General features: G+C 44.6%; 1 protein-coding gene across 11 annotated transcripts in view; it reads left to right on the forward strand.

The window, feature by feature from the left end:
• CTBP1 (C-terminal binding protein 1) overlaps nt 1-26,237 on the forward strand; it is a 2,306,313-nt gene that overhangs the window by 2,161,326 nt on the left and 118,750 nt on the right. For all 11 annotated transcript variants that reach the window (XM_085642592.1, XM_085642594.1, XM_085642593.1 and 8 more), the window contains one exon: nt 22,784-22,998. In XM_085642592.1, coding sequence (XP_085498718.1) covers nt 22,784-22,998 — 215 coding nt within the window. The remainder of the gene's footprint in view (nt 1-22,783; nt 22,999-26,237) is intronic.

Genomic DNA, 26,237 nt, shown 5'->3' on the forward strand with positions numbered 1-26,237 from the left:
ATTATTTTTTTTAAGGACTCCAGTGCATTTACAGCCCGGTTTTCATTTAAATTTAATTAAAGCAAGGCCTGAGAATATAAATGAGTACAAAGTTGTTTTTTTTCTGTTTTGTTACATCTTCTCTGATTCCAAGGTCTCTAGTAGCAATTCGACAGATAGACTTGAAGTTTGAATGTCTGAGCTACTGGAAGCTCCACAGATCCGTGCCTCAGCTCATCTCCGACAATCAAATGCAATATCCACGATCCGGCTCTCCCCATATTGGACAAAACCTGCCCATGCAGCCATACATAAAATGCACAACTTCTATAGGATAGGATATGATATGATTTGGTTTTATAGAGCGCTCGATTGCCTAGGCGTCTTGGTGCTAAAAGTGAGATAGGGATGGTGGCAGCGTAACTGATTCTAAGAAGATGGAAACAATTGTGTTTTTAATGCTTTCCTGAAAAGAAGCCTGTTGGACATTAATCTCATTGACATAGGCAATTGGTTCCACAACTTAGCCGCACAGTGTGCCAGCCTTCAGCCTCCCTATCTGGCCCTAAGGATCCTAGTAGTACAAATAAAACCTGCGTCGATGGACCTAAGGTTTCTAGAGGGCCTATACCAGGAGAAAAATTTACGAAAATCACCGGCTCCACCGCCGTATAATGTCTTATGAATTAAGCATAAGGCTTTAAACTCTGTCCTTTGCTAAATGGGGAGCCAGTGCAGTGATCTAATGGCCGCTGAAGTTGAGTGACCTCTAGGAATATTTAAGAGTAGCCGAGCCGCAGCATTTTGTATCCACTGTAGCTTTATCAATGCTTGTGTAAAGCGCATTCAGTCGTCGAGCCTCAAAAGAACAAGGGCCACGGCCACTGCTTTCCTCAAATCCTGGGAATGAAAGGGAATATCTTCTTAAGAAGCTTAAGTATGTAGAAGCAGAAAGATGTTACGCTATTAATCTGGCTTAAGCTGTTCATCGAAAATAACCCCAAGGTTCTTGACTTTATTAGACGGAACCGGACATTGACCAGCCTCTGCCGGCCACCAAGAGGAATTCCATAGTGATGGCCCGTTACCAAATTCCATCACCTCGGTCTTGTCGGTATTAATCTTGAGGTAGTTACAGCTCATCCATCTCATGATATGAGTCATGCAGGCATGAAAGCTGATAGCAGTGGTCTCAGACTGTTTAGATACGGAGATGACAATTTGTGAATCATCTGCATAAGAAACCATCACAAAACCATACTCCCTGATAAGTGCAGCAAGTGGAGCAACATACACATTGAACAGAGTGGGTGACAATGGGGAACCCTAGGGCACTCCACACGGAGTGCAAAACGGTTCAGACTGCAAATTGTCCCAGTGTATATTCTGCTGCCTTGAGGCCAAGAATGAGGAAAGGAGGGACAGAGCCATTTCCCCAATCCCCACTACCCTCAGACGGCTTACTAGCACCGTGTGATTCACGGTGTCAAATGCCGCCAAGAGGTCTAGGAGGATGAGGATGGCTTTGCCCCCTCCATCCACCTGTCTGCGAATTTCCTCCGTTGCCATAACAAGGGCTGTCTCGGTCGAATGACCTGACCGGAAGCCATGCTGGCTAGAGTAAAGTAGATTATTTTTATCTAGATATTGCAGAAGCTCCTGATTAACTGCCCTTTCAAGGATTTTAGCTGCAACTGGCAGACAGGAGATGGGTCGAAAGTTCTTCACCTCCATAGGATCAAGAGTAGGTTTTTTTAAGATTGGTCTTATGCAGGCTGTTTTCCAGACCGATGGAAAAATCCCAAAGTCAAGCACTTGGTTTAGAAGAGGGGTTAAGTGTGTGCTAATCAGCTCAGAGGCCAAATGAAGGATTACAGGTGGACAAGGGTCTTGTGGGGATCCTGATTTAGTAGCAAGTAACATTTTATTGACTTCTACTAATGTGAGCCGGTTAAAGCTTACTAGTTGGCAGTGAGGTTTTATTTCCTCCAATGCTAAATTAGAGTCAATTCCTATAGGCTGCAATTTATTATGAAGATCATCATAGATTAATTGCACCTTGGCCTGAAAGAAATGTACCATTTTATTGCAAAAATCTTGGTCTGGTTTAAATATACTGACCTGTTGGGCTTGAGATAGCACACGGACAGTTTTGAAAAGCTCCTTAGGGGAGTTCTTAGCTGACTCAATTCTAGTAGTATAGTATATATTTTTAACTTGTATAATGGCCTCTTTATAAGATTGGAGTGCCATGTTGTATGCAGCTTTATAATCTGTGCTGTAATCCACCCTCCACATGCGCTCAGCCCTTCGGCAGAATGCTTTAAGAATTTTGAGCTCTGGGCTGTACCAAGGAGACGTCGCCCGGGCTCTCAACTTTGATGATTCTTTCAGGTACCCCCTGATCAACCGCTGTGGCAATCCAGTTATAAAATTGAATGGCCGCCTCGTTGTTATCAAGGACCAGAGCGGGAGGATGGCAGTTTAGAGCCTGCCCAAATTGTATCCCTTGGACTTTCTTCCAGGCTCTGGTTTTTAGACTTGGTAGTTTATATATAGTAAAACCAGTTTTTTCAATGACCGTGATATTAAAATGTATCACCCTATGGTCAGTCCAGGGCAGGGCAGTGGTTTTAGCCACCATAACATCAGAATTATTCATAAAGATACCATCAAGTGTATGGCCCGCAGAGTGAGTAGGTCCACACACTAATTGGAACAGACCATAGCCAGCTAGATTATCCAGTAGTCTGTTGGTATCAGAGTAATTATTGAGTTCTAGCTGGAAATTAAAATCACCCAAAATGATGAGCATTTTAGAATCTACACAGGATTCCAGCAGTTTTTGTAAAGCTAGAGTGAATGGTGCTCTGGGGCCAGGTGGCCGATATAGAAGTATACCATGGAGGGTGAAACTATTGTTAATTTTGAAGACGAAAATCATTGCCTCCGATGGTAGCTGTGTAATGGCCTCTACATGCACCTTTAGATGGTTGCGATGAATGCATGCTATTCCCCCCGATATTCCCTGTCCTGGCTCGAAACTGAATAGCCAGATGGAAGTGCAATATTCCAGTCCGGTGCAGATGATTGATTAGGCCAGGTCTCAGTTAGGAATATAAGGTCAGGAGTATAATCCTGCAACAGGCATTCCAACTGATACTTGTGTTTGCTCAAAGAGCGCATATTGAGCAGTAGACAATGCATTGTCCGCTCACACAGCGTCCCCCCTTTACCATTAGGCTGCCTGAGATCAGCACTGGGGTTATTTGTACCCATTATGTCTGCACGGCCTCTCATCCCCCCTGCATAATGTCCCTGCTTCTAATAATGTTCTCTCGACTCGGGTGGTGGGTGTAAGGTACCATAGTACAACAGAACTCACAGCTGGCACACTTATATTCTATGCCATCCCCCCTCGTGTTATGGATGTCTGGAGAGGAACACTCACCGTGCCTCAGCCCCAGTAATAGACTATTCGTGTAGATCTGAGACCGAAAACGGGCAGGGTCCCTGGCGCTGGACGCGCTCGGGGCGCCGACGGGCTTGCCTTTGGCGTGGCGCGCGCGCCCGCGTGATTTTTATAGCCCAGAACAAGAAGACTATACCGCTGACCCAGCAGACCAAGGCGACCCCGCTCTTACAGACGGGGGCCGCGGGTCATTGACACGGTGCGGTTCGGACTTAAAAATTGTTTGCAAAATTGAAACAAGCATTTGCAATGCAATAGGTCTCGCATTTACGCGAGTTTGAGCTATTGACATTGAAATGATAATGGCTTTTATTTTTGTTTTCAAAACCTAAATAAAAGGCATAGTCATTTACAATGTCAATAGCTCAAACTCGCGTAAATGCGAGACCTATTGCATTGCAAATGCTTGTTTTAATCCTTAAACCGTGGGCACACTGCCCACCGCAGCCCAGGCACACTGTGTCCACGTGGAACAGTTTTCATTTTTGTGGTTGTATTTCACCTTCGCCCTCACGCTACCTACCCCAGATCTGTACGGTGGTTTATTAGCCCCACACACACAGATTGCAGTGCGAAGGTGCAGGGGGCCTGAAAAGCCTATGTTGGATTTATATATATATATTTATTTATTTGTGTATTCTTTTTTTATTTGTTTCCCGGACCATTTGCAATGTCTGGAGACAGGATGAGTTTGGAGGTTATCTTTATCTGGGATTGGATTATGCAGATTTCGTACATTTTTGCAAAGCTGTTGCAGGTGCGAGTGTTTCCAGAGAGCGCAATTTCTTTTTATTTAAACATGCTTTGGGAAGGGGCTGTGGGCTGGAGCCAGGTGAGCGGTACACTTAGCCGTGCCAGAAATCTGTAATCTGCCCATTTGAGGCATGCATTGGGGCAGCATAAGACACGCGTTGCCACATTTCTCTACGTGTTTTAAGATGTAAAGGAAGACTGAGCGGTCCCAGGCGATATAATTATCGCCGCTTTAGCGGCAGAAAACTGCCGCTAAAACGGCGATAATGGGCTTGATAATATGCTCTATGGAATTCCAATTGAAGCCCATGTTAGATGTCCTTCACATCTAACATGGGTTTCAATTGGAATTCCTAGAGCATATTATCAAGCCCATTATCGCCGTTTTAGCGGCAGTTTTCTGCCGCTAAAGCGGCGATAATTCAGGCTTGTTAATATGCCCCAATATTATTAATTGACGCTTGTAGAAAGCCGTGTGATCCTGGGCACATGGCTTTATTTGTTACCTGCCCTGTAGCCTCTAGTTCACAATTGGAAGTGCTTGGAAGCCAGGTAAACCAAGTGTTCAGCTCTGTACAATATTGGCCCAGTCTCTTCAGCCCGGAGGCGCCCAGAGGCAACCGAAATCTTGGCGGTGAGCTGCAGAAGGCTTCTTAACACCTGCGCTTTTTATTCGTTATTACTTTATAGCGTCAAAAAAGCGCCCTAAAGTTGCCGTAAAGCGCCATGTTGGCGTTATAGGTCCCCACTCGCTAAGTATGTAGGTAAAATACGCGGGAAGGGTTGATGCCAAGTGAGTTAGGCGGGCCAGGCCGCAGTCGCTGCCAGGGCAGGCTCGTCGGCCAAAAGAACATTCATCCAATCACAGATATCTTTGCTTTTACATTTTGCGAAGTTAGAGCCAGTGCGCAAACTTTATTGTGAGGGAGAGTGTAGGGGCGGAGGCGCCTGGCTCTACATACAGTGTTTGGGCTGGCGAATGGCAAAGAGGCGAGCCCCTTCCAAATAAGACACAAAAGAGCGACTGCTGGTCCCTGTTTGGACTCAATGCGCTGTAACTGTTGGGCAGTGTCTATGGGGGCGTCTTTAGAGAGTGATTTTGCAGGAAGGTACCTGGGCGTGGGGAGGAGAAGGGGAGGCGTGTCTCGCGTAAATGTGAGACATATTGCATTGCAAATGCTTGTTGTTACCAGTCATTGGTACATGCTTTTTCATCCTTGCCTCATCTGTCGACGTTCCATTTATAACCAAAAATTATTCCACCAGTTTATCTACTCATGTTCTGTATTTTCTGTTAACTTAGCTATCTGACACATGCTGGTGATCCAACATCCTTTAAATTATTAGCTGATTTTGCTTCAACCACAACCATAAATGTTTTCTTAATGAGCATTACTAACCCTAATGCTGCCTAGGCGAGACCTTAAAAAATATGTTTTGTGGTGCTAAGAAAGCAGTTTATATTCACTTTATGCTGTGTAAAAAGCATATTTGAGGAAGGTTGTTAGCAATGTATGGTGTACCACATTTTGGTAATCAAGCATTGGTTTTGTAGCCATGAATACAAATTAGAGACTGAATATTTTTTATATTTTGCATTTTTTCCATCAGGGAGCAATCACAAGGAGGCAGTGCCACCTATCGCACCACCTTAAGTTTAAGATGTGGTTATAAATCTATGGATCTCGGGAAAAAGAGTGTGTGTGTGCGAGAGAGAGAAAGAGCAAAAGAAAGAGGGGGAGGGAGAGAGAGAGGGAGCGAGAGAGGGACAGAAAAAGTGAGAGGGATAGAAAGAGATAGAGAGAAGAGGGAGGGAGAGAGAGAGAGAGGGGAGAGAGATAGAGAAAGAAAGAAAGAGAGAGAGGGGGAGAGAGAGAGTAGAGAGAGAGGGAGAGAGATAGAGGGGGAGAGAGAGGGGCAAAGACAGAGGGAAAGAGAGAGGGGGAAAGAAAGCTAGAGTGGGAGGGAGAAATAGAGAGAGAGAGAAAGAGAAACAGAATGAGAGAGAGGGAATGAAAGAGAGAGGGGGAGAGAGAGGGAGAGAAAGAGAGAGGGAGAGAGAAAGAGAGAGGGAGAGAGAGAGAGAGGGACAGAGAAAGAGAAAAGGAGAGGGAGAGGGAGAAAGGGAGAGAAAGAGAGAGTGAAAGAAAGAGGGAGGGGGAGGAGAGAGACAAAGCACAGTGGGACAGCAAGAAAGATGGAGAAAAGTCATCATGGAAGAAGCGAGGGGGGAGAGAGAGAAAGAGAGAGGGAGAGAGAAAGAAAGAAAGAGAGTGGGAGAGAGAAAGAGCGAGAGAGAGGGAAGGAAAGAGAGAGAGAGGGGAGAGAGAGAGAGAGAGAGAAAGAGAGAGAGAGAGAGAGAGGGCGAGAAACTGACAGGGAAAGAAGAGGGAGAGAGAGAGGGGTAGAGAGCGAGAGAGAGAGGAGAGATAGAGGGAAAGAAAGAGAGAAATGGAGGGAGAGAGAAAGAGAGTGGGAGAGAGAAAGAGAGAGGGAGAGAGAGAGAAAGAGAGAGGGAAAGAAAGAGAGAGGGAGCGGGAAAGAAAGAGAGAGGGAGCGAGAGAGAGAGACAGAGACAAAGGGAGAGAGAGAGAGAGAGAGAGAGAGAGACAGAGAGAGAGAGAGCGCAGTGGGACTGCAAGAAAGAAGGGGGAAAGTTATCATGGAAGAAGAGGCTGAGATAGGCAAAGAGAATGAAAGGTAATAAAAGTGGAGAGAGAGAATGGCGGGAAAAAAAGATTTGCCTATTAGCTGAAAATATAGACTAGCATGCCAAAGACATGGGACAAAAAAAAGTACTAACAAAAAAAGACAACAGTAATAATAACAAGTAAAATAATAACGCCAATACAATAATTATAGGACTGCAATAATTAGTATTGATATTAATAATGATAATAAGTTTTAGAAGGATTTAATGTTGATACCACTATAAGTAAAGCTATTTTATCTTTCTATTTATTATTTTACTGTTTTTGTGAAATGGTCTAATTCTTAGATATGAATGGATTCAGGTGTGATCAAATTATTGAACGTGAGGGGCGCCTTAAACTATTGTGAAATCAGGCTGGTTATCAAAACAAGTGTTCTTTTCTGTTTATGTCTTCATCAGTGTCACAGTAGGGTCAATATTGCATTTGTCTCGGAGCCGGTGTGCCAATGTTTACCTCTGGCACTGCCCACTGTGTAAGCAGTAGTGCCATATGTGGTATCCATGGCTTTAAGGCGCCGCGTCAATGTGAAATTCATATTTAAAAGCAAGTAAGAGGCTGGCACACACATCACTGCACATGCATAATCCCTTTCAGAAGCCGTGTGCCCTGCTCGGTGGGTGCGACCACCGTGCACAAAGGCCGTAGATGTCCCTCGGGCTGGGGGATGCCACGCAGGGTTGGTACAGCGCACTCTGGGCTTTGATGCTGTGCCTGCCAGCCCCCTCACATGCCAGGCCTACTCTGCGGGGGTGAGACAGCTGCACGGGGCCTGGGGTGTGGGCAAACATATGCTCCATTTGGGAAGGCTAGGCCCCGGCCCGGGGTAACTGGCTCTGCAAAGGGGGCTGGACTCTGATTATAGGCAAATATGTTTACATTTATTTCCCGCAGACAGGAATGTACACTCGTCCGTCTTTGATGTCCACTGCCAGTGACAGCGCTGTGCTATGTCCTGTTTTACTAGGAAACATTTAGGTCTACAGCTCGAGTAGGGGCATCTAAGTATACGTGAGTGGTTCCGGAGCGAAGATAACAAGCATTGGCAAGGTCAAGTTTCAGATTGCCGATGTCCGACATTTGTGTCTGCCAATGTGCAGTACGCCTCGGCGGGCTTCTCCCTACCTGAGCAGGGAGATGGTGGAGGCCTGCTCGCAGAATGGGAGGACCACCGGAGGACTGCTTCTGCTGTGTTTGTGTTCGGAGGGTGGAGGGCGGCTGATAATGGAACAGAAAGCAATTGATTAAAACGGCGCATGTGGGCTTGAAGTCAAAGCAGTGCACTTCATAAATATACAAGGAAGTTAACCGCGAAGTGATCGCAGGGGAAAATGTAAGGAAGACAAAACAAGCGGCCGTGCGGCCGCAAAACTGGAAGTGATCGCGATCAAACCTCAATCTGGAAGTGCAAACGGGTGCTTTCAGGCTGCCAAACGGTGCGCGCGCCCGGCACACATGTACTGTATTTGGAGGCCTGAAAGCACTCGTTTGCACTTCCAGATCCCCCCTTTACAAAAGCTCTCGCGAGAGCAGCGCTAAAGCGCTGTCTCAGGCGAGACCTAAAAATGTGCAAGTAACAATAAAAACAGTATTGGCCTAAAACAGCGCTACATTCAGATTAACAACACGCGCTATACTACCGGACGTGAGGAAGCTGAAACCTCACCTCCTATCCCACTACCCACTAAACTTGGCCACACATGTGACCCTAGCATTAATTCTGATTCCACCTGTTCGTAGTAAAACTCCCACCTTTTAGAGATGACAATAAGTGTCCACCGTGCAAATATGTGCAGCGAGTAAACCAGAATCCGCCAAATGCTAATCAAATATCAATGCCAGTGACCCTGGGGCCAGTCCAGTGTTGCCCTTTACCCGTCCGTTGCGCCCTTGCCTGTGTCTCATGCTCCTAACTCGGGTGCATACCAGTACCTAGAGTCTGATTAATCTGCCATATTATTTCGAAACATTAAACTACTACTGCAGGTAATTGATTGAGTGTTAACTTCCGACTCTGGCATATACATCTATATTCTGCACAATGTAGGTTTTCCCATTTACTTTTAGTGCCACATTATAAATAAAATAGTCATTATAGTTACCAGCTAGCTTCATGTCATGACGGGGATACCTTATGCCACTTCACCCTTTTTTCTGCAAACCAGTACAATCAGCTGTTTTGGTGCAATTGACTTGATAAATAGGACTACAGGTAACACAATGCTAGGTTGTGAAACTGAGGCACAGGAAGAGAAACTGCCGCTGACAACAGGCTGGTATCTTGTAACGTTGTTTAATTCTGTGGTGTCATGGATTCTGTTTTTTATTTAATAGGTTTGTGGTATATCTTGAGCAAGAAATGATGCCTGCAGTCGCCCGAGTTCTTTGCTGTTCATTGGGTGTAACAGTTGACTGTTTTAGGTGCAAACTAAAGAGAGGAACGATGCAGGTCTTAACACTGTTTCGAGTTATGCCTGGTGTATATCGGAGGAGTAGTGTGAACACAACTCCTTTCTCGAATCCTTCTGCTGAATGAGCCTATTCTGACACTCGGAGTAGCCAATCATTTACAACAGCCCCTCGTGCGTTCCACCAGTTGAAAGTTACAGCAGGGGTGCAGTGCGATGGGATGTTATAGTCGACTCCCTCCAAAGAAGTATCTCAGCGCTCGATAACCGAGATGATCGACTCTTCAAGCGACAGCGTGGGCAAGACTAAGAGAATGATGTACCGAGAAACCGCTTGAAAATCTTGATTTTGTGCCAAGACCGAAAGTGCTGAGGAAGTTTGTTCCAATGAAGGACTGCCGGTTCTGAGAAATGCAAGCTTCCAACATAAATGAGAGGGCTACAGGAGCTGGATTCCGTGCACCTACGTGGGCCCCCACTCTCCTTGGGGAAGCAGTCTGGGGGCAGGAAAGCAGCCGCCTGCACTGAGTGCCACATGCTGGGCCGGGCTGGAATGCTCCCCAGCAGTGCATCTTGAGGAGCAGGTGGATGTTTCCTTTAGGGGCGGGGGTCACTGCAGTGCACCGAGCAGCACCAGCAGCGCCTGGACCCGCATTGCGGAGGCTGCACCGAGGAGAGTCGGACCGTCACAACACATGGCCGCCTGGCACTGACCTGCTTCTCAGCAGGGTGGGGCTCTAGGGTTTGGGGCGGCCTACCACAAGCGCATTTAGTCCTGAGAGCTATACTGTGTGCCACATGGCTGCACGCACCACGGCCTGTCCATCTATGTCCCATCTGAGGTCAGATGCTGTTGCAGTTGCTATCAAAGAGAGGCTAAAAATGATGAGGTGACGAGGGCCGCAAGATCCACAAATGACCTTGAAGTGCCCCGGGCCTTTAAAAATAAGTGCCCGTCGGACCAATTACCAGTGCTTGTCGCGGTCATTGATGCTCTCTCGGTTCGTCTCCGTGAACCTCCATGTGAAGCATACAAAGTATCAAGAACTGATGCCAGCACGTTGGTTGGCACCTTATATACTCTGATAAGATCACCTCTGGGCAGGCTATGTGACACCATGCTGGAGAGCTATAGCGGGTGGAAGACGTCTCTGGATCTAGTCTGATGCCTGGAGGATCGATCTATGTTAAAAAAAACATTCTTAGAGGATTTTTATAGAGCACACCCCCTCGTGCCATCTGTAGAGGTGGAACCGGGCACAGAATCGTGTGCAGGAAGCAGCACACTGTGCAGAGGTAGTCTTTGATGGAACATGTAGGAACGCTATTGAGAAGCCAGTAGAGTTCTTGTGCTGAAGCGTAAACCAAATCACAAAGTGCCAAGTTTGAAAGGCTCAGGGAGGTCTACATGTAGGAACACAAATAAGCATAGGCAAAGCCAATAGGTCTGGTGTTGGCTGGCTGCATTTTCGCTTTGTCATTGATTATTTTGATTATTTTGCCGAAGAAGCTGCTGATTAGCAATGGAAAAAAATATCTGAAGGCAAAAGTGTGTTTTTGGTCTCCAAAAAGAACATATTTGCTATAGTATCCTGGGCACTGAAGGGACCTACTTTTGTGTGGATGTGCTTGTAAAAGAGCTGCATGATGTCACTCGCAGTGAAGTTAGCCAGTGGCTGAAGTGGGGTGTCTCATGCTGCATGGTGCATTGAGGGGAATGAAAATGTGCGAGGCAAAGACCAATGGATGAAAAGGACTGATTGAAAACCCCTATAAATAAGTATAATATAGACAGCCTTTTGGGAAAATCAAAAGATCTTGGCTAACTCCAGACCTAATAAGTACAGACAACTGCATTGTCTGTTAGAATGTTTTTAATAGTTAATCCAGTTGAAATGGCTGAACAATTACTGTGTCTAAAAAGAGAGTAGCCGGTGTACCTGACCACCTGACTCAAGACACAGCAAGTAAACTCACAGATTATCTAGCCAGCAGCTTTAGGTTGGGATTTTGCTGGGGAGAGGATGTAGCCTTACGGCTAGAGCAGTTGACCTCGGAGCTGGGGAACCGGGTTCGAGTCTCGGCAACGACGCTCAACATCGTGTGATTCTGGGCATATCACTTAATCTCACCGTGCCTAACAAAAATGAATGTGTCCTCATGTAACAAAACTGGTGCTCATGTAAAGCGCTCTGATACCCGATGTCTCGGGTCTAGTTCGCGCTATATAAAACTCGTTAAAAAAACAAAAACGCACATAAAAGTAAACTGCCTTAAATGAAAAGCACGTACAACCCAGTGGGTATATAGTAATCGAATCAGTGCCCTTCTCAAAGCTCTGCTCTGTGCTTTTAAATGTGGGCGCACAGATTACCAAAACTGTGTAGTCCTGAATCGACCTCATGACCGCGCGCTCTCCTTTATGTCACTTGTATAGGGTCCTGCTTTTTAGGTCTCGCCTACTCAGCGCGCATTGGCACGCTGCTTAGGCAAAAAGACCTTTAACCGTCGCTTTGACTTTTCAGCCAAAAACGTGCACGCGTTCCCTTGCCTTCAATGGCAACGCGTGCACGTGTGGCGATTCACTTGCGGGAGCACGTGGTGCCATATGGTAGCAATTATCGCTCCAGGCGCTGCTCGCTCTCGCAAGTGAAACACTTTCACTTTTGCCGACACATTTTTATCCAGCACTCGCCCCCTCTTATCACCCCTCCCCCTGCTGCCTCCTTTTAGCGCGAGGAACGCGCTTGTTTTCTTTATCTTTGCACCATCCTTGCGAATGCATGTCCTGTCAGCCTGCTGTATTTTATTGGTATTCGACCTTTCTTCTGGGGTTATCATCTAGGCAGGGTTTATGGAGTTTAGGGCAGTACAATCTAAAGAATTGCCTTGTTTCAGCATTCACTGCTGCTACCGTTTTGGAACATCTACCCCAGCTGGGCATGGGCTATAATCCCGCGCCCGTTGCATAAGCAGTATCTTTACTTTTGCTTCCTGGTCGTTTGCCTTTGCAATTTTGCGCATTAGTGCTGAAAAGGCAGGCGGTCGATGAGAACGCATTCATATCTCCGAGATGCGCAACAGAGCTTTCGCCATTGTAATTAAGGAACCAGGTGGGAATCCCAACCTCAGCTCAATATTCCGTGATGGGAAATACAGCACTCAATAGGCCTCAGTAATTAGTTGAGAGAATGTTTAAAATGTGTGTGATAACAGTGTAGTTGTGTTGCGAAGCACTGAAATGCCCCCATACAGAGTGCACACTACATGGAACCGCAGATTACATCCATAAGCATCCCATGTGCCTTTCTTGCTTAAAGCCACAACGTTATGTTGGACCGAGCTCTAGTTACATTATTGAGTTGAACAGGAAAAGTGTATATTAGTGCAATGGGTCCCAGGCATCTTTTCTATTTGCTAAGAGGCATCAAACATCAGCGCAAAACTCACAGGGAAAAGAATGTTGCATTATGGCCAGAGCTGCCTACTTTTAAGCTGGTGAACCAGGTTCGCGCCTCAGCGTCGACTCACCATCCTGTGATTCTGGGCAAATCTATTCACATTCCTGTGCCTAAAATAAAAACATGTTTAATATAACTAGTGTTCAGGTAAAGCACTACCTCGAGTCTGGTTTGCAATTAAAGTGAACAACTTTATGCAGAAGAGTTCAGTGCATGTCTAGCACCTCGAAGGCTCTAAATGCTACACATGCCAGCCAGGGTTCAGGGGAGGCCACTGTGCATACAACAAACATTGGCAAAATAATTGTGTCTAGTTCCTCATGTTTGAAAGTTAACAGAAAAACTGGACACTGATATTTAGTGTGTACCAATTTCCACTTCTAATACACGCACAAGGGGGCATGCGGAAAGAGGGCTTTGGGTATCTTGAGAGTGAAAGGAAGATGCTCCCACGTGGGTACACCGTTGAGTTGTTAACATATCGCAGAAGAAGGTATGGTTTAAGCCCCCGTCCACCGGGGTGTTAACATGCATGTAGCGTACATATAGATATATGTATATGGACATGGAGCAAAAATGATTAAAGAAAAGCATAATTCTGGCACGCTTCCCTGAATATAATATTGCCTCCCCATATTGACCTTCGTAAAAGCAATTAAAGGCTTTGGGCACTTCAGGTGCCTCGACTGAAGAGTGCTTATAAAAAATAAGGAGGGGGGCATGCAATGACACAGCCTTTCCTTATTTGCTATTTACATGAATAAATCATCAATAAAATGTTCAAAAAATGTATTTGAGTTTCTACTATACATTGCAACCAACTAATGCGTATACGAACAGAAATGCAGGCCGGCTTAACCTAGCGAGAAGACAGCAGAAGTCAAATAAAATAATGAAGATACAATGAGTAGCAATAATAGTATCCACAGAAAACAAGCATTGGCATAGCCAATAGGTCTAGCTTTTGGGACCTTATAAGTATTTAGTTATGCAGCACAATATCCTTGGTGCAACAACATCAACTGTTGCATGGCTAAACACTTATAAGGTCCCAAAAGCGAGACCTATTGGCTATGCCAATGCTTGTTCTGTTTGCAACAGTTTTCCCGTCATTCTATTCCTACTTTTTCCCCTACTTCTTTCCCTATTGTGTGTTTTCCCTCTCTTGCTTGCTTCAGTGCCTTATGATGAAAAAATAAGTGCCGGTCACCTAAAATTGGTGCTGGTGGGCCCCACTATCAGCCACTGGTTCACTTTAAGCATTTTGTACAAAGAATAGTTATTTAGAGGAACACCGGAAGCTGGATTATTTTACTATATTTGAAAGGGGCTCCCATTCTCATGTTCGGGGAAACAGCACCCTTCCACTATTCAATCTGAATTAATAATTTAGTCAATTGTCTGAAACCTAGGTAAATCTGTGGTGTCTGTTAGCTGCGTAAACTAGAATGTGATTCCCGTTCTCAAAGCACTAATACAAAGTTCTGCAAACTTTGCTTCGTGATAAAACTAAAGCAGAATTCTTGGGCAAATTCTGAGGTTGACACAAGGCTCTAAATTAACAATTATTTTTTATGTATATTTGTATTCGTACTTCCCAGGTCACATATCAGTTCTTCTAGACCTTTCACTTTGGATGTTGGTAAGAAAACTGCATTCTGTTGAAATGACTGCTAATTATCTATCAGTGAAAACTAAGAGACCCTCTACTATGCAGCTACGGAAAAAAGAAATCCTTCGGGGTAGTTTCTAGTAATATTATTTCATAGATTAATTTTTACGAGGCTGTTTAATTATATCTTCTGGAGTTGCAAACTGGTGGATTATTTATGAAGCAACATTTTGCTTTTAAAGTTTTAAGTATCCTTTTTTCTCTCTTAGTCTGACATTCTTTAATTCCATTTTGCTTTTGAATGAATCTGTTAGTTTTCTGTAGAAGCTATGCCAGCTTGATGTTTCTTTCTAAAACTCTGTCTACGTACCATCTCCCTCAGCTCCTGCCGAGGACCAGTAGCCCCTCATGCAAAAGCAAGCCCGTTCCCACAGGTCTCAATGGTACACACCATTGATAAGTCTAAGCAACCTTCTCTCGAAATGTGACCCTGGGATCCAGTAGTGAATGAGGAGGGGTCCATAGAGACAATTAGACTTCTTTGGGCTCCCTGGGGCTCACAATGGGTTTATGCATGAGGATTCTGAATAAGGATCTCCCCAGGAGAGAAAAGGGTGAGCCCCTTACAGAGTACAAACAAATGATCTTTTATGGGTTTGCCCTCCTCTTGACTGTGCTCATCAGTTGGCTGTGGACCCGCACCGGCATTTGATATTATCAACTGGTGCATAGGCATTGCAGTTAATCCTCTTGTTTATCTATTGGTCCATGTGTTGTATGGTTCACCCTCAGAAGAGGTGGGCCTTTACAGAGGTTCAGATGATGGTCTGGGTCACCAGTAATGACCTGTGACATGAGGGATCATTTCAAGGCTTTGATTTAATGATTGATACTTCCAACCGGATCTGGAGCTTGACTCTTTTGATACTTGGTTTGGCTAAAACAGAAAGATTGACACCAAGCCCAAGTTGGACCGGATGATACCATCAGCACCGCAGGTAACACTCCTCACTGCATCTTTGCTGGGCTAACTTGTATGCACTATTTAAGCAGCTTGTAAGAATTAGGTGTAAAGAGCCCTTCATAAATTTCTCTCAGCCCTTCGCATGGGGCTGAATCAGAGATATATAAGTGGTCCTGAACAAAAAACAAAACAAATGAACATACTTCTGCTCTGAGGCATGTTAATGCTGCTGCTTGGGCTGGAACACCTGGAGTAAATGTGAAGCAGAAAGCTTGATTGCAGTTATCCTGCCTCTACAAACAGTCCAGATAGTGCCATATGGTGCCTACAAATTAACTAGCACTGTGTATCCGGACCACATAACTGTCAGAATATGGGGACTGGGTCAGCACATATCATGTATGTTGACCAAGGTTCCTAGCTAGCTCACAGTGAACCCCTAATCTTACCATGGTATCATATGGTATCTGCAACCTCAGAACATGGCCTCTCTAATTCACCAAGTAATTAGTGGAAACAGATCTACCCTTTCGCTGTTACTCAGGCATGCCTAATTGGAAACAAAAAAATATACAAACTGGCTTTACAAACATCTGATGATACAATGGTATTCTTGTGTAGAAAGCTTGAGCTGCAATTATTAGTAGTATGTATGTATGTAAACAGCATTACAAGAATGGTGAAAAAGATACAGTTCAACTATTATAACATTGTTGTGTGATTATATAATTATATTTATACTTCTATCTAATACCACCTACATTAGCAAAAGCATAGTGTGAGTCCCTCTGCCAGATCTCTTGGGACAACCCAACCCTCCACACCCCCATACTGGAGTATGATGTATCCGTAAGCTGATCTGGGGTAGAGCAGGCTATCGTCCTTTGCAAGATGAAGGTTAGAGTCAGTAGAGCTTCAGCTCAGTCACAGTGCATAGTGATAATCCCAGCCAATGCGCTCCTCTGCAGAATTTGGCTCAGAGGTGGATTATATAATAAAGGCACCTTTTCAATCGCACTGTGTCAAAGGTGCAGCGGTGATGTGATTGTTTGTTTTCAGACTCAGAGTGGTTGCCAACCGGACAACCAATTGCAAGGGCTTCACATTCAATGTTCGTTAGCCTTGCACAGAGTGTACTGGTGACATGATAAAATGCTTACTAAGAAATGTGCTGCATGCAGAATGATTTCCAAGTATATTATCATGTAAGTGCAAGGCATGTAAAAAGTCACCATTAGAAAGTATGTCAAGTTTAAGCGTGTAGTTTAAAATGGAGACATGTGCACGGGCCCTGTTGAACTTGTAAGCTGCATCTTCCATTTCAAGGGAAAGATGTTTGCGGAGTCAACTGAGAAGCGGTTTACAAAATTCATATGTGGTATCAGTAAGTGTATTGCAGTCATCGTTTTCACGCTAGCTTTTAAACCCTTATGTGTCCCAGACCCTTCTTTCTCTAAGGATGCCTCTCTAATTACAGGAGTTCTGTCATTGAACTGGTCATATCGATCACCACATTGTCTCTAATGTTAAGTTATATTGATTTGTATAGCGCACTAATCACCTGAGAGGATATCCAGGCGCTTGTTCAGGTGTGTCGATTTGTGGCCCCCAAGGTGCTTATACGAAGAGCCAAGTCTTCAGCTCCTTGCGGAACTCAAGAAGTGAGGAGGAGGCTCTGATGTGTTGACTGAGGTTGTTCCATGTCTTGGGTACGATGTGGGAGAATGAGCGACTTTCAGATTTGCTTTTGCGGATGGCGGAATGAGTGTGTGTGAGGCAGAATGTAGGTGTCTGATGGGTTTGGTAAAAATGTAAGCGACTGTTCAGGTATCTGGCCATGTTATGTAGTTCTTTGTATCTGTGCATGAGAAGTTTAAATTGCATGTGCTTGTGGATGGGGAGCCAGTGAAGCATACTGATGTGTGTTGTGATGTGGGTGTGGCATGGCAGGTTGAGTATGAGTCTTGCAGCAGAATTCTGAATCGTCTGTAGTCTGTGTAGGAGTTGTTTGGCGATTCCGGAGTAGAGAGTGTTTTGCCATAGTCCAGCCTGCTGGTGATAAGTGCTTGCCTGACGGTTTGTCTGGTGTTCTGATGCAACCATATGATGATTTCTCGCAACATGCGTATGGTGTGCACACTACATTGACTTGAGCTGTCGTTGAGCTTGTCGTCTAGGATGATCCCCTGATTTCTTGCGTTATCCGTGGGTGTGAGTGTTGGTCCTAGCTCTGACTGCCTCCAGGTGGATTCCCATGGGGAGATCTGGTTGCCAAAGACCTGTACTTCCATCTTGTCGGAGTTGAACAGCAGGCAGTTGGTTTACATCCAGTCTGCTACCATGGTCTTGAAGTTGTTTCCGGCGGTGGTTATTTTGTCCATGGGAGAGAGAATATGTTGGTGTCATCGGCGTTGGAGATGACGGTGATGTCTTGTGATCGGATGATGTTGGCAAGCAGTGTCATGTATACGTTGGAAAGGGTGTGGCTGAATAAGGAACAATCCTTGTGGGACTCCGCATATCAGTTTCTTGGTCTCTAATGTGAAGGGTGGCAGCCTGACCCTTTGGGTGCTTCTCATGTGGAAGGAACAGATCCATTTGAAAGCGGATCCTTGCATGCCAATCTCGTGGAGTCTTCTGAGGAGGGTGTTATGGGAGACCGCGTCGAAGACCCGCAGAGAGGTCGGGCAAGATGAGGGCCACTGTTTCTTCTCAGTCCAGGATAATTGGAATGTCATCAGTGGGCGTAATATGTGCTGCTTCGGTGCTATGGTTCTTTCGGAATCCCGATTAAATGTTGTATAGAAGATGGTGGAAGTTCGAGGTGGGTTGTGAGTTGCTTGTTGATGGCCGTCTCAATCACTTTGGCTGCATAGAGAAGTAGGGAGATGGGTCAGAAGTTGCTCAGTTGATTCGGGTCCGCTGTGTGTTTTTTGAGGAGGGCATTCACTTCTCCAAGTTTCCATTCATCTGAGAAAGTGGCGGACATGATGGAGGTGTTTATGATATGGGTCAGGGTGGTGCTGATTGGTGATGTTCCCAGGTTGTAGATGTGATGGGGGCATGGGTGCATTTGGGCCGTTGAGTGCATGGTCTGCATGATTGCCGCTGTATCGTTTCTGGTGAGGGTTGCCAATTTGGTCAGGTGGCCATCATGGTTGGTGGTGGGTAGGTTAGCAACGAGTTCTCTGGGGTTGGGTTAGTGTGCAAAGTTGCTGTAGATATTTACGATTTTGCTGTGGAAGAAGCTTGATAGGTTGCCGCAGAGTTGCTGGGCGGCAGCGATGTTAGACACTGGCTGAGGGCGAGGTGAAATCCTGATCAATAAAGAACGCCTTGCAGCTGTTGGTGCTTCCTTAGATGCGGTCCACTAGTGCTTTTGTCTTGATGTCTCTTATTTGCCGATGGTAGTGTCGGAGCACCTCCTTGTAGGTAGTTCTGTCAGTATTGTCGGGCTGGCTCTCCATTTCCTTTCTAGCTTTTTACAGCTTTGTTTGGTGTCTCAGATCTTCTGTGTACCAGCTGGCCTGCTTGTATGATCTAGTATACTTGTTGGGTTTGAGTGCGAGGGAGTACGCACAGTTCTTGATCTAGTTGTACCCTTGTCTAGGTTGTCTGTGGGGCTAGGTTTATCCGTGCTGAAGGCGCTGAGTCAATCTACTTCTGTGATTTTGTCCTAGCTGTGGCTTGGAAAGCTGAACTTTATGTTAGGGGTGTTGACTTGAGGTGTGTTGATTTCGAAGTGGATGATGGAGTGGCCGGTCCATATGAGCAGCGTGGTGGAGTTGTATTTGATGCTGTCACTTGAGGTGAAGATGGGGTCCTGTGTGTGTGTGTTGATTCTTGGGCGAGCTGGGTGAGTCTGATGTTGCTCAAACTTTCGAAGAGTGCTGTAGAGCGGGCCGTTTAGTTCAACCAGGTGAAAGTTGAGGTGACTTAGGAGAATGTAGACTTTAGAGTCAATATAGAGCGGAGTTAATGATGAGGTTGTTAAAGGTGGCTCGTGGTCCATGTGGTCGGTAGGCGAGGATTCGGTTCAGAGTGAAGTTTTCTGAGATTTGCAGCTTAAAGTGCAAGTGTTCAACAAATGGGGTAGTATTCTCTGTGGATGTTGTTTATTTATTGGATTCCTTGTAGATGATAGCAAGTCCTCCTCCTGATTTGAGAAGGCATTCCTGTTGAGCGATCTTGTAGCCCGCTGAGATTGCCATGGCGATGTCTGGAGCCGATGAGTGGTTGAGCCAGGTCTCTGTGATAATGAGAATGTCAGGTGCATCGCCACTCAGCAGGTCCCATATTTCGTTGCATGTTTGCTGAGTGAACGTGTGTTGAGAAGCATGTATGCAAGTGGGTGTTGACGTGCAGGTTTGCTGTGGCATGGGGTTTAGGCTTTGTTGGTGGTTGTGTGGCATGTGTGTTGGGAAGTGTGTTGAGGGCGTTGTTAGTATTTGCATGGGAGGTGTGAGTGGGTGGTTGCTGGACAACTGGCAGTGGGTGCAGGTGAAAGCCTTTACTGTGGTGTGAGGCTTCGGACAGCAGCAGTTGAGGGGGAAAGGCATCCGTGGTCTAGTGACTTAAGGAGTGCTGCGGAGTATCGCTGGACGGTGATCGGACCCGGGTTCCTAGCGCTGGGCGCGGTCCAGCTATGGACAGACATAGATTGGCTTGCTTTTAGTAAGCCTTTGATGCGACTGCTTCGCGCCCGTGTTGCAGCTGCTATTAAGTAGGTGCTGGGAGAGGGGAGGAGTGCAGGGTGCCGCAATGCCATTTCCTGTGCTGATGGGTGATAGGAAATGAGGTCCTCTTGCTTGGCTTCCTTGAAAGACAGTTTTGGCAGGGAAACCAGTAATGTCAATTCCTGTCCGGATGAATGATGGGAAGTCAGTGATGTCACTTCCTGTGTAGGTGGATGATGGGAGATTCAGTGATGTTATTTCCTGTGCTCATGGGTGATTGGAAGTGAAGTCCTCTTGCTTGACTTCTTCTTTTAAAGACAGTTTTGCTATCTGAGTTATAAGAGAGAAAAAAAGCAGTTGTCAATGAACTACACCTTTTCCTCTACCAAGCAAAAAAATCATATCTAACTCTCTCCTGGAGACCATCAAGTAATCTGTCCTTTTCAGGAGAAGGGTTTATCTGGATCACCATGCCTAGGATTCAGTTTTTCATTCCCATGAGACCCTTTTGCTGGTGTGTCATAGGTTGTGGCTCGTAGTGCCACCTCCTCATTTCCTCCCTTTTCTATCTCTAAACAGCCTCACAAACATTCCTGGTGGAAAGGTTTGCACTGCTGGTCATCAGGACTGTTCCACAGGAAGCATAACTTCAGCATTCACTCCAGTTTCTTAGCGAATTTTGAAGCACCCGATTTTTGCGATCTAAATTTTCCTAGATCTCCACATTTTTCATCTTTTTCTTTCCTAGGCAATCATTCGGGCTCTATCGGCAATCCAGATGGGTTTCAGTCTCTGCACAACCAAATGGATGTTTTCTTTTACCTAGCAGAGAGGCCCACAGTCCTTATATTCCCACATTCAAAGTTGCTCCTACTTGAACTTGAACCCTTGGTTATTTGCCTAGATGATGACAGTGGTGGCCTTTAACCAATGTTTCAATTGCTTTGTGGCACACTAAAGTTCCCAAATAGTATTCAAAATTACACTATTAATACTCGGGTAGAGTGCAGGTAGGTATCTCCCTCTGAGCTGAGGGCGTATTCATAAAGATCACAGTTGCGCTGTTTGAACTGGAAGCAACGTCCCCACTTTGTACTTCGGAGGGTTGAATAACCCTTCAACGTTTTTTATGAATATTAAGTGAATCAAGAATCTTCTTATGAGAAATGCTGTATTGAGAAATCTCCTCACGATGAGGAGTTATTGATGATTAAACCTCAAGTGTAACGTAACACTACGGCATCAATCTAATAAAAAGTTTTCAAAAGAAATGTCAATGTTTTTTTGAACGTTTTGAATTTTTTTTTTTTAAGGGTTATTCAACCCTCCGGAGTGCAAAGTGGGGACGTTGTTTACTGTTCAAACAGCGCAACAGTGATCTTTGACCAATGTTAGCAGGTTGTGCACATCTGCATGTGACGACATAACTGGTCAGTGGTAGCCACCTCCTAATGTCATTGTGTCCCACAGCGAGATTGTTATTACCTGCACAACAAAGACCATTACCTATCTGGAGTTAATGCCCACTGGAGGATTGCAGTAGGTCCGCTCGGATCTTTTTACAGCAGTGGGCTAAAGCCTTTAGTTTGCATAGTCCCTGCTCACTCAAGGTGATTCATCCCTATTGGCTGCCTCTTCAGCTGACTCCCAACATGCACCTTTTCTGATTATGGCTCTCTACATTCTCCTAATCTTCTTAGACTACTCCTTTGCAGAGATAACTCAATTTCTCCCAGACGGACTCCAAATTAACAGCAGAACTCGTGTCTCATTTCACGCCTCTACTTTGTCCTTGCAGGGCTAGGTACCATTGATGCAGTGGAACCAGGCTTGTAAAGTAGTCCTCACTAGCGAGGGATGGCCATGCTCTGCTAAAGATTTGTGGTCACTGCCTTTCTTCCGCAGGCTTCCACACCCACACGTGCCTCTGTTTCTGCCCCATCCATCTCCTCAAGACTGCAGACCTCTGGCAATTATCATGCTGCATGGGACCCATTGTTCTTGCCTTCATTAGGGCTCATGGCAACGCTGCTATGCCATTGTGAGTCCACATAGTTTTAATCTGCCTTTTGCTCAGCATGACTGATATTGGGATGTGCCTTTAGTTAGTCCACGTATTTCCCTTTTAGTGATTCCCCATTAGGTCCTACTGGCTATGAAGTGGCCCCAGAAGTGGACACATAATAGACTAGCTCTGCACCCTCTACATTCTTAGAACTCTGTATTACCCTTTCTGTGAGTGTCCGGTCTTACAATCCCTGTTTTTGGTACGTTTGCTTTCCATATTTGGTATTTGACCTCAAAAATTATGTTCAGTGCTGTATTTCAAATTGAAAACGCCCTGCCATCTTCCTGGCCTATTCAGGTTACTGCAATAGGTCTCGTTTTAAGTGGAATGAAAATGGCAGGCATCCGTATGTACCATGTGAGCGTCTCGCTAAACATTCCCTCGTCGTGTGTTTTAAGAAGTTGCATGACATGTAGACCATCCAAAACACGTTTTAACTCAAAGCCGGCCAAAGCACAGCTGTTACAGCTGCAGAAGTCATGTTGACACCCATGCAATGTCAATGTTTTGTGTATATGTAATCTAAAGAGGGATAGAAGTATTTGAATCGATGGCTCTATAGATCCAAGTGTGTAAACCAGCTGGCTGAAAGATATGTCAGCAATTATAAAGATTAAATGAAAGTAGTTGTTGGTGTCGCTGGTATATTGTTTACTTCTTCTCCGTTTGTGTTTCATAGGACGAGTTGGACAAGCAGTGGCATTGCGAGCAAAGGCCTTTGGTTTTAGTGTAATATTCTACGACCCATACCTGTCGGACGGCGTCGAGCGAGCCCTGGGTCTTCAGCGGGTGAACACTTTGCAGGACCTCCTATTCCATAGTGACTGTGTCACCCTGCACTGCAGTTTGAATGAACACAACCATCATCTTATTAATGATTTTACTATTAAACAGGTAGGCATGTGTGCATAATCTGACACAGTCCCTGAAAAGTGATATATACCTTTTTTCTGTTTTTAGTAAAGTTAAAAATTATGTGAGAGCAAGATGTTTCCAGGTAAATTAAAGACCTATTTGGTGAGGTCATGCAAATTAGATACTAGGAAGCGTTCTTATAGCTCTCTCATTTTCTTTAGTATGTTTATTACATTGTTCTTTGAATTTTTGCACAAAATTATTTTTGCACAATTTCGAAGCTGGCAAACAAAGGTTTACCAAATGTAAAGTACTGTATCTTACAGCCGCGAACTATAATGAAACCGGTTATATGCAGCTTTAGAAAATGGTTTGAATAGCCAATTATATGGTGCTTGCCATGTGATCGTATATGTAAACTAGAATTATAAAAGGAAAATATTAAAACCTATCAAATCATAGTATAGTGAGTACAGTTGTTCTGTTTTGTTAATTTGTTTAATGTTGCATTAGCTATCTTATTTTCAGTTGCCTTCTCATTATTTCCTGGAAAATCTGCTCAATCGCGTGTTTTTGCTCAATAAGACTACATTTTCTGCTTGGTGAACTACACTGGTTTAATGAGGAGACAAATACCAAGCAATCCATTTTTTAATATGGGTTTCTTAGAGTGATGATAGCTTATTCCGAGCCATTACGTTCATGAATGAATGAATTCAATATTTATATAGTGCAAAAAAGTCCCTAACAGGGCGTTCTGGCGCTTAAAGAGAGGGGATAGATGACAGCACAGAAACTACAATTATGTTTCCTAAAAAGCAGGTAATTGGTTAAGCAGGTAATTGATTCCAGATCTTACATTAAGAGGACACTCGTTGCAAAGCTTTGAGGAACGGCAGTAAAAGAAGTGTCCTTTTTTATTTTTATTCTAAGGATTGAGATCAAAAACCAGTTGGTTAGACCACATGAAGGGGTTATCTTTGACTTTAGAAACAAATCTGTACATTTTAAATACAGTAGAAAGAGAATATAAAAAGAACGGGCAATTTGTTGAATTCTAATGATAAGGTATGTAATGTGCACTGAGTCTTAAAGCGTGATTTAAATATATTTGCTCATGGTGACGGTGTAGCCTCCAACCTATGTCTAACAAACTTAGACAACATTTCAGGCAAACAAAGGTTTTCAGCTTTTCAACTTTCAACAGGACAGAAACTCACAGTGAGTTCTAAATTATGTCGGATGTTGTTGTCAATATAGTTTTTAGTCTGCTTGGATGTAGCAAATTCTTAAACCTAGTAGGAAACACAGTTTAAGCTATTGGATGTTTGCCACCTGTGGTAAATAAAATACCGGACTGAATTTCATACGGAATCCTAAAATAAAGTAAAATAGCTCAAAATAACAAGAGGCAGAATCCGTGGTATAAGAGGTTTTCTAAATGGGCTTTATTCCATTCAAAATGGCCGACTCGAGTCGCGGCCTTCAGGTTCCGTCACCACGAGGGTTCAGGAAGTGAAGTACAATAATTTATTGACAGAGATGTATTTTTATAATAAGTGCATTACAATGAAACGAATGTAGAAGGCGTAACATTTGATAAGAAGAGTGACAAAACAGGTACGTAATCGAAACTAGGCGTAATAAGGAATAAAAGAAACATGATTGGTTTGCATTATCAGACATAGGTGGATCTATAAGATAATACTTGGCATAGATGCGCGCGCAGCAGCATGACGTGTAATTGACGTGCAACTAGGGGGTGAAGGGGACTTGACATTTAGCTCTACATGTGGAGACGAGAAGTCTGGGGGGTCAAGTCAACCTAATCCCAAATCATATCTACCATCCTATGTTTGGAGAACTATGTTATCCACAAGGAAGGACTCTCGGACAGAATCTATTCTATACTAACTGTGTGTGCGTGTACAAGCGTCTAAGTGTCTATATGAGATGCGAGGGGCAGAAAACTTTCCATGGCAGCAGGGCTATGAATCACTTGCAGGAGGACGGAAAGGCTGAGTCCTTGCTTGTGAGCTAAAGGAAATGTTTACCTAAATCACTAGACAGGAATGCATCGGCTGAAGAGCAAAATAGATAATTCGAAGGTGAAATACAACTTCTTGGCAGGCAGGCGAAAAACTGGCCGAGGCAGACATTGTTAGCTGCACAGGGAGTAGGACAAAGTTCATGGATACAGATGCGAGCTCAAACTGAAGCTGTCAGAGACAGAGAGCAGGGAAAGGCTTTGAGGACAGAATCGGGCCTACTTGCCTGAACTGTAAAAATGGAGTAACTTAGCCATATAAAGTCGGTGGCCTTTCATACTTAGGAATCGAATATCCAGCCCATTGATGGCGGATCTGACAGAGAACATGTCGACGGTAGACACACATATGTTTGCGTCTTAGAAACTGGAACTGGAGGGAACATACATGTACTTGTAACATGCATATAGAACCGTTGGGGTCCAAGATAGGGGACATAACTGATCAGGAAAATCCACATTTCCACATTCCCTCCTTGTCCCCTTCTTGCCCTTCAAGAGACATCAATCTTCATCATTCCATCGATTTGCTCATGGAGCATCATTTCTTCTTCCTTCTTCTTCCGGCATTCTGAACGAGACCTTGGTGGTGGAATACACGATGTGGCACACAGACCACAAATCGCTGGTCCACATTGTAGACATAGACAGCAACTGAATAGTATGAGAAGGCCAATACCTAGGAAGGATAGAACTCTCCATCCCCAGGCTGATATCACACTCCAAAACCACCCGGACCACGTCCAAGTGCCTGGATTCTCGTGTATCTGGCTTACAATCTTATGAAGGCGTGTTATAGCTTTATATACAGATGGCGAATTTTTTGGTATGAATATGCAGCAGCTGGATCCGATGACCCTGCAAGCTCCGCCCCTATCGACCAGGATGACGTCAAGGACAAGACGATTCTGGAGAACAACAATTCTCATCACTGATTGTTCCTCTGTCAGATTGCCTAGGGCGGCTATAGTCTCGTTTACTACAGCTTCAAGAGTCTTGGTGAGTCTGCGTATCAGCTTACTATTTGATATAGTACCTATATAGGGAAAGATACCTTTATTGAAATCTACATATTTGTCCCATGCTGTCTCAGTATAATCGACAACTGGGAGATCTCTTCGCTCTCTATTGTGTACTAAATGAACATTTCGATAATAATCAGGGGGAGCTAGGAAAACAGGTGGCAAAAGGAATGCTATGTAACAGGTACCATCCCAATCTAGAGGCAGAC

Source organism: Triturus cristatus, chromosome 2_2 (genome assembly GCF_964204655.1).
Source record: "Triturus cristatus chromosome 2_2, aTriCri1.1, whole genome shotgun sequence".
NCBI lineage: Eukaryota > Metazoa > Chordata > Amphibia > Caudata > Salamandridae > Triturus > Triturus cristatus.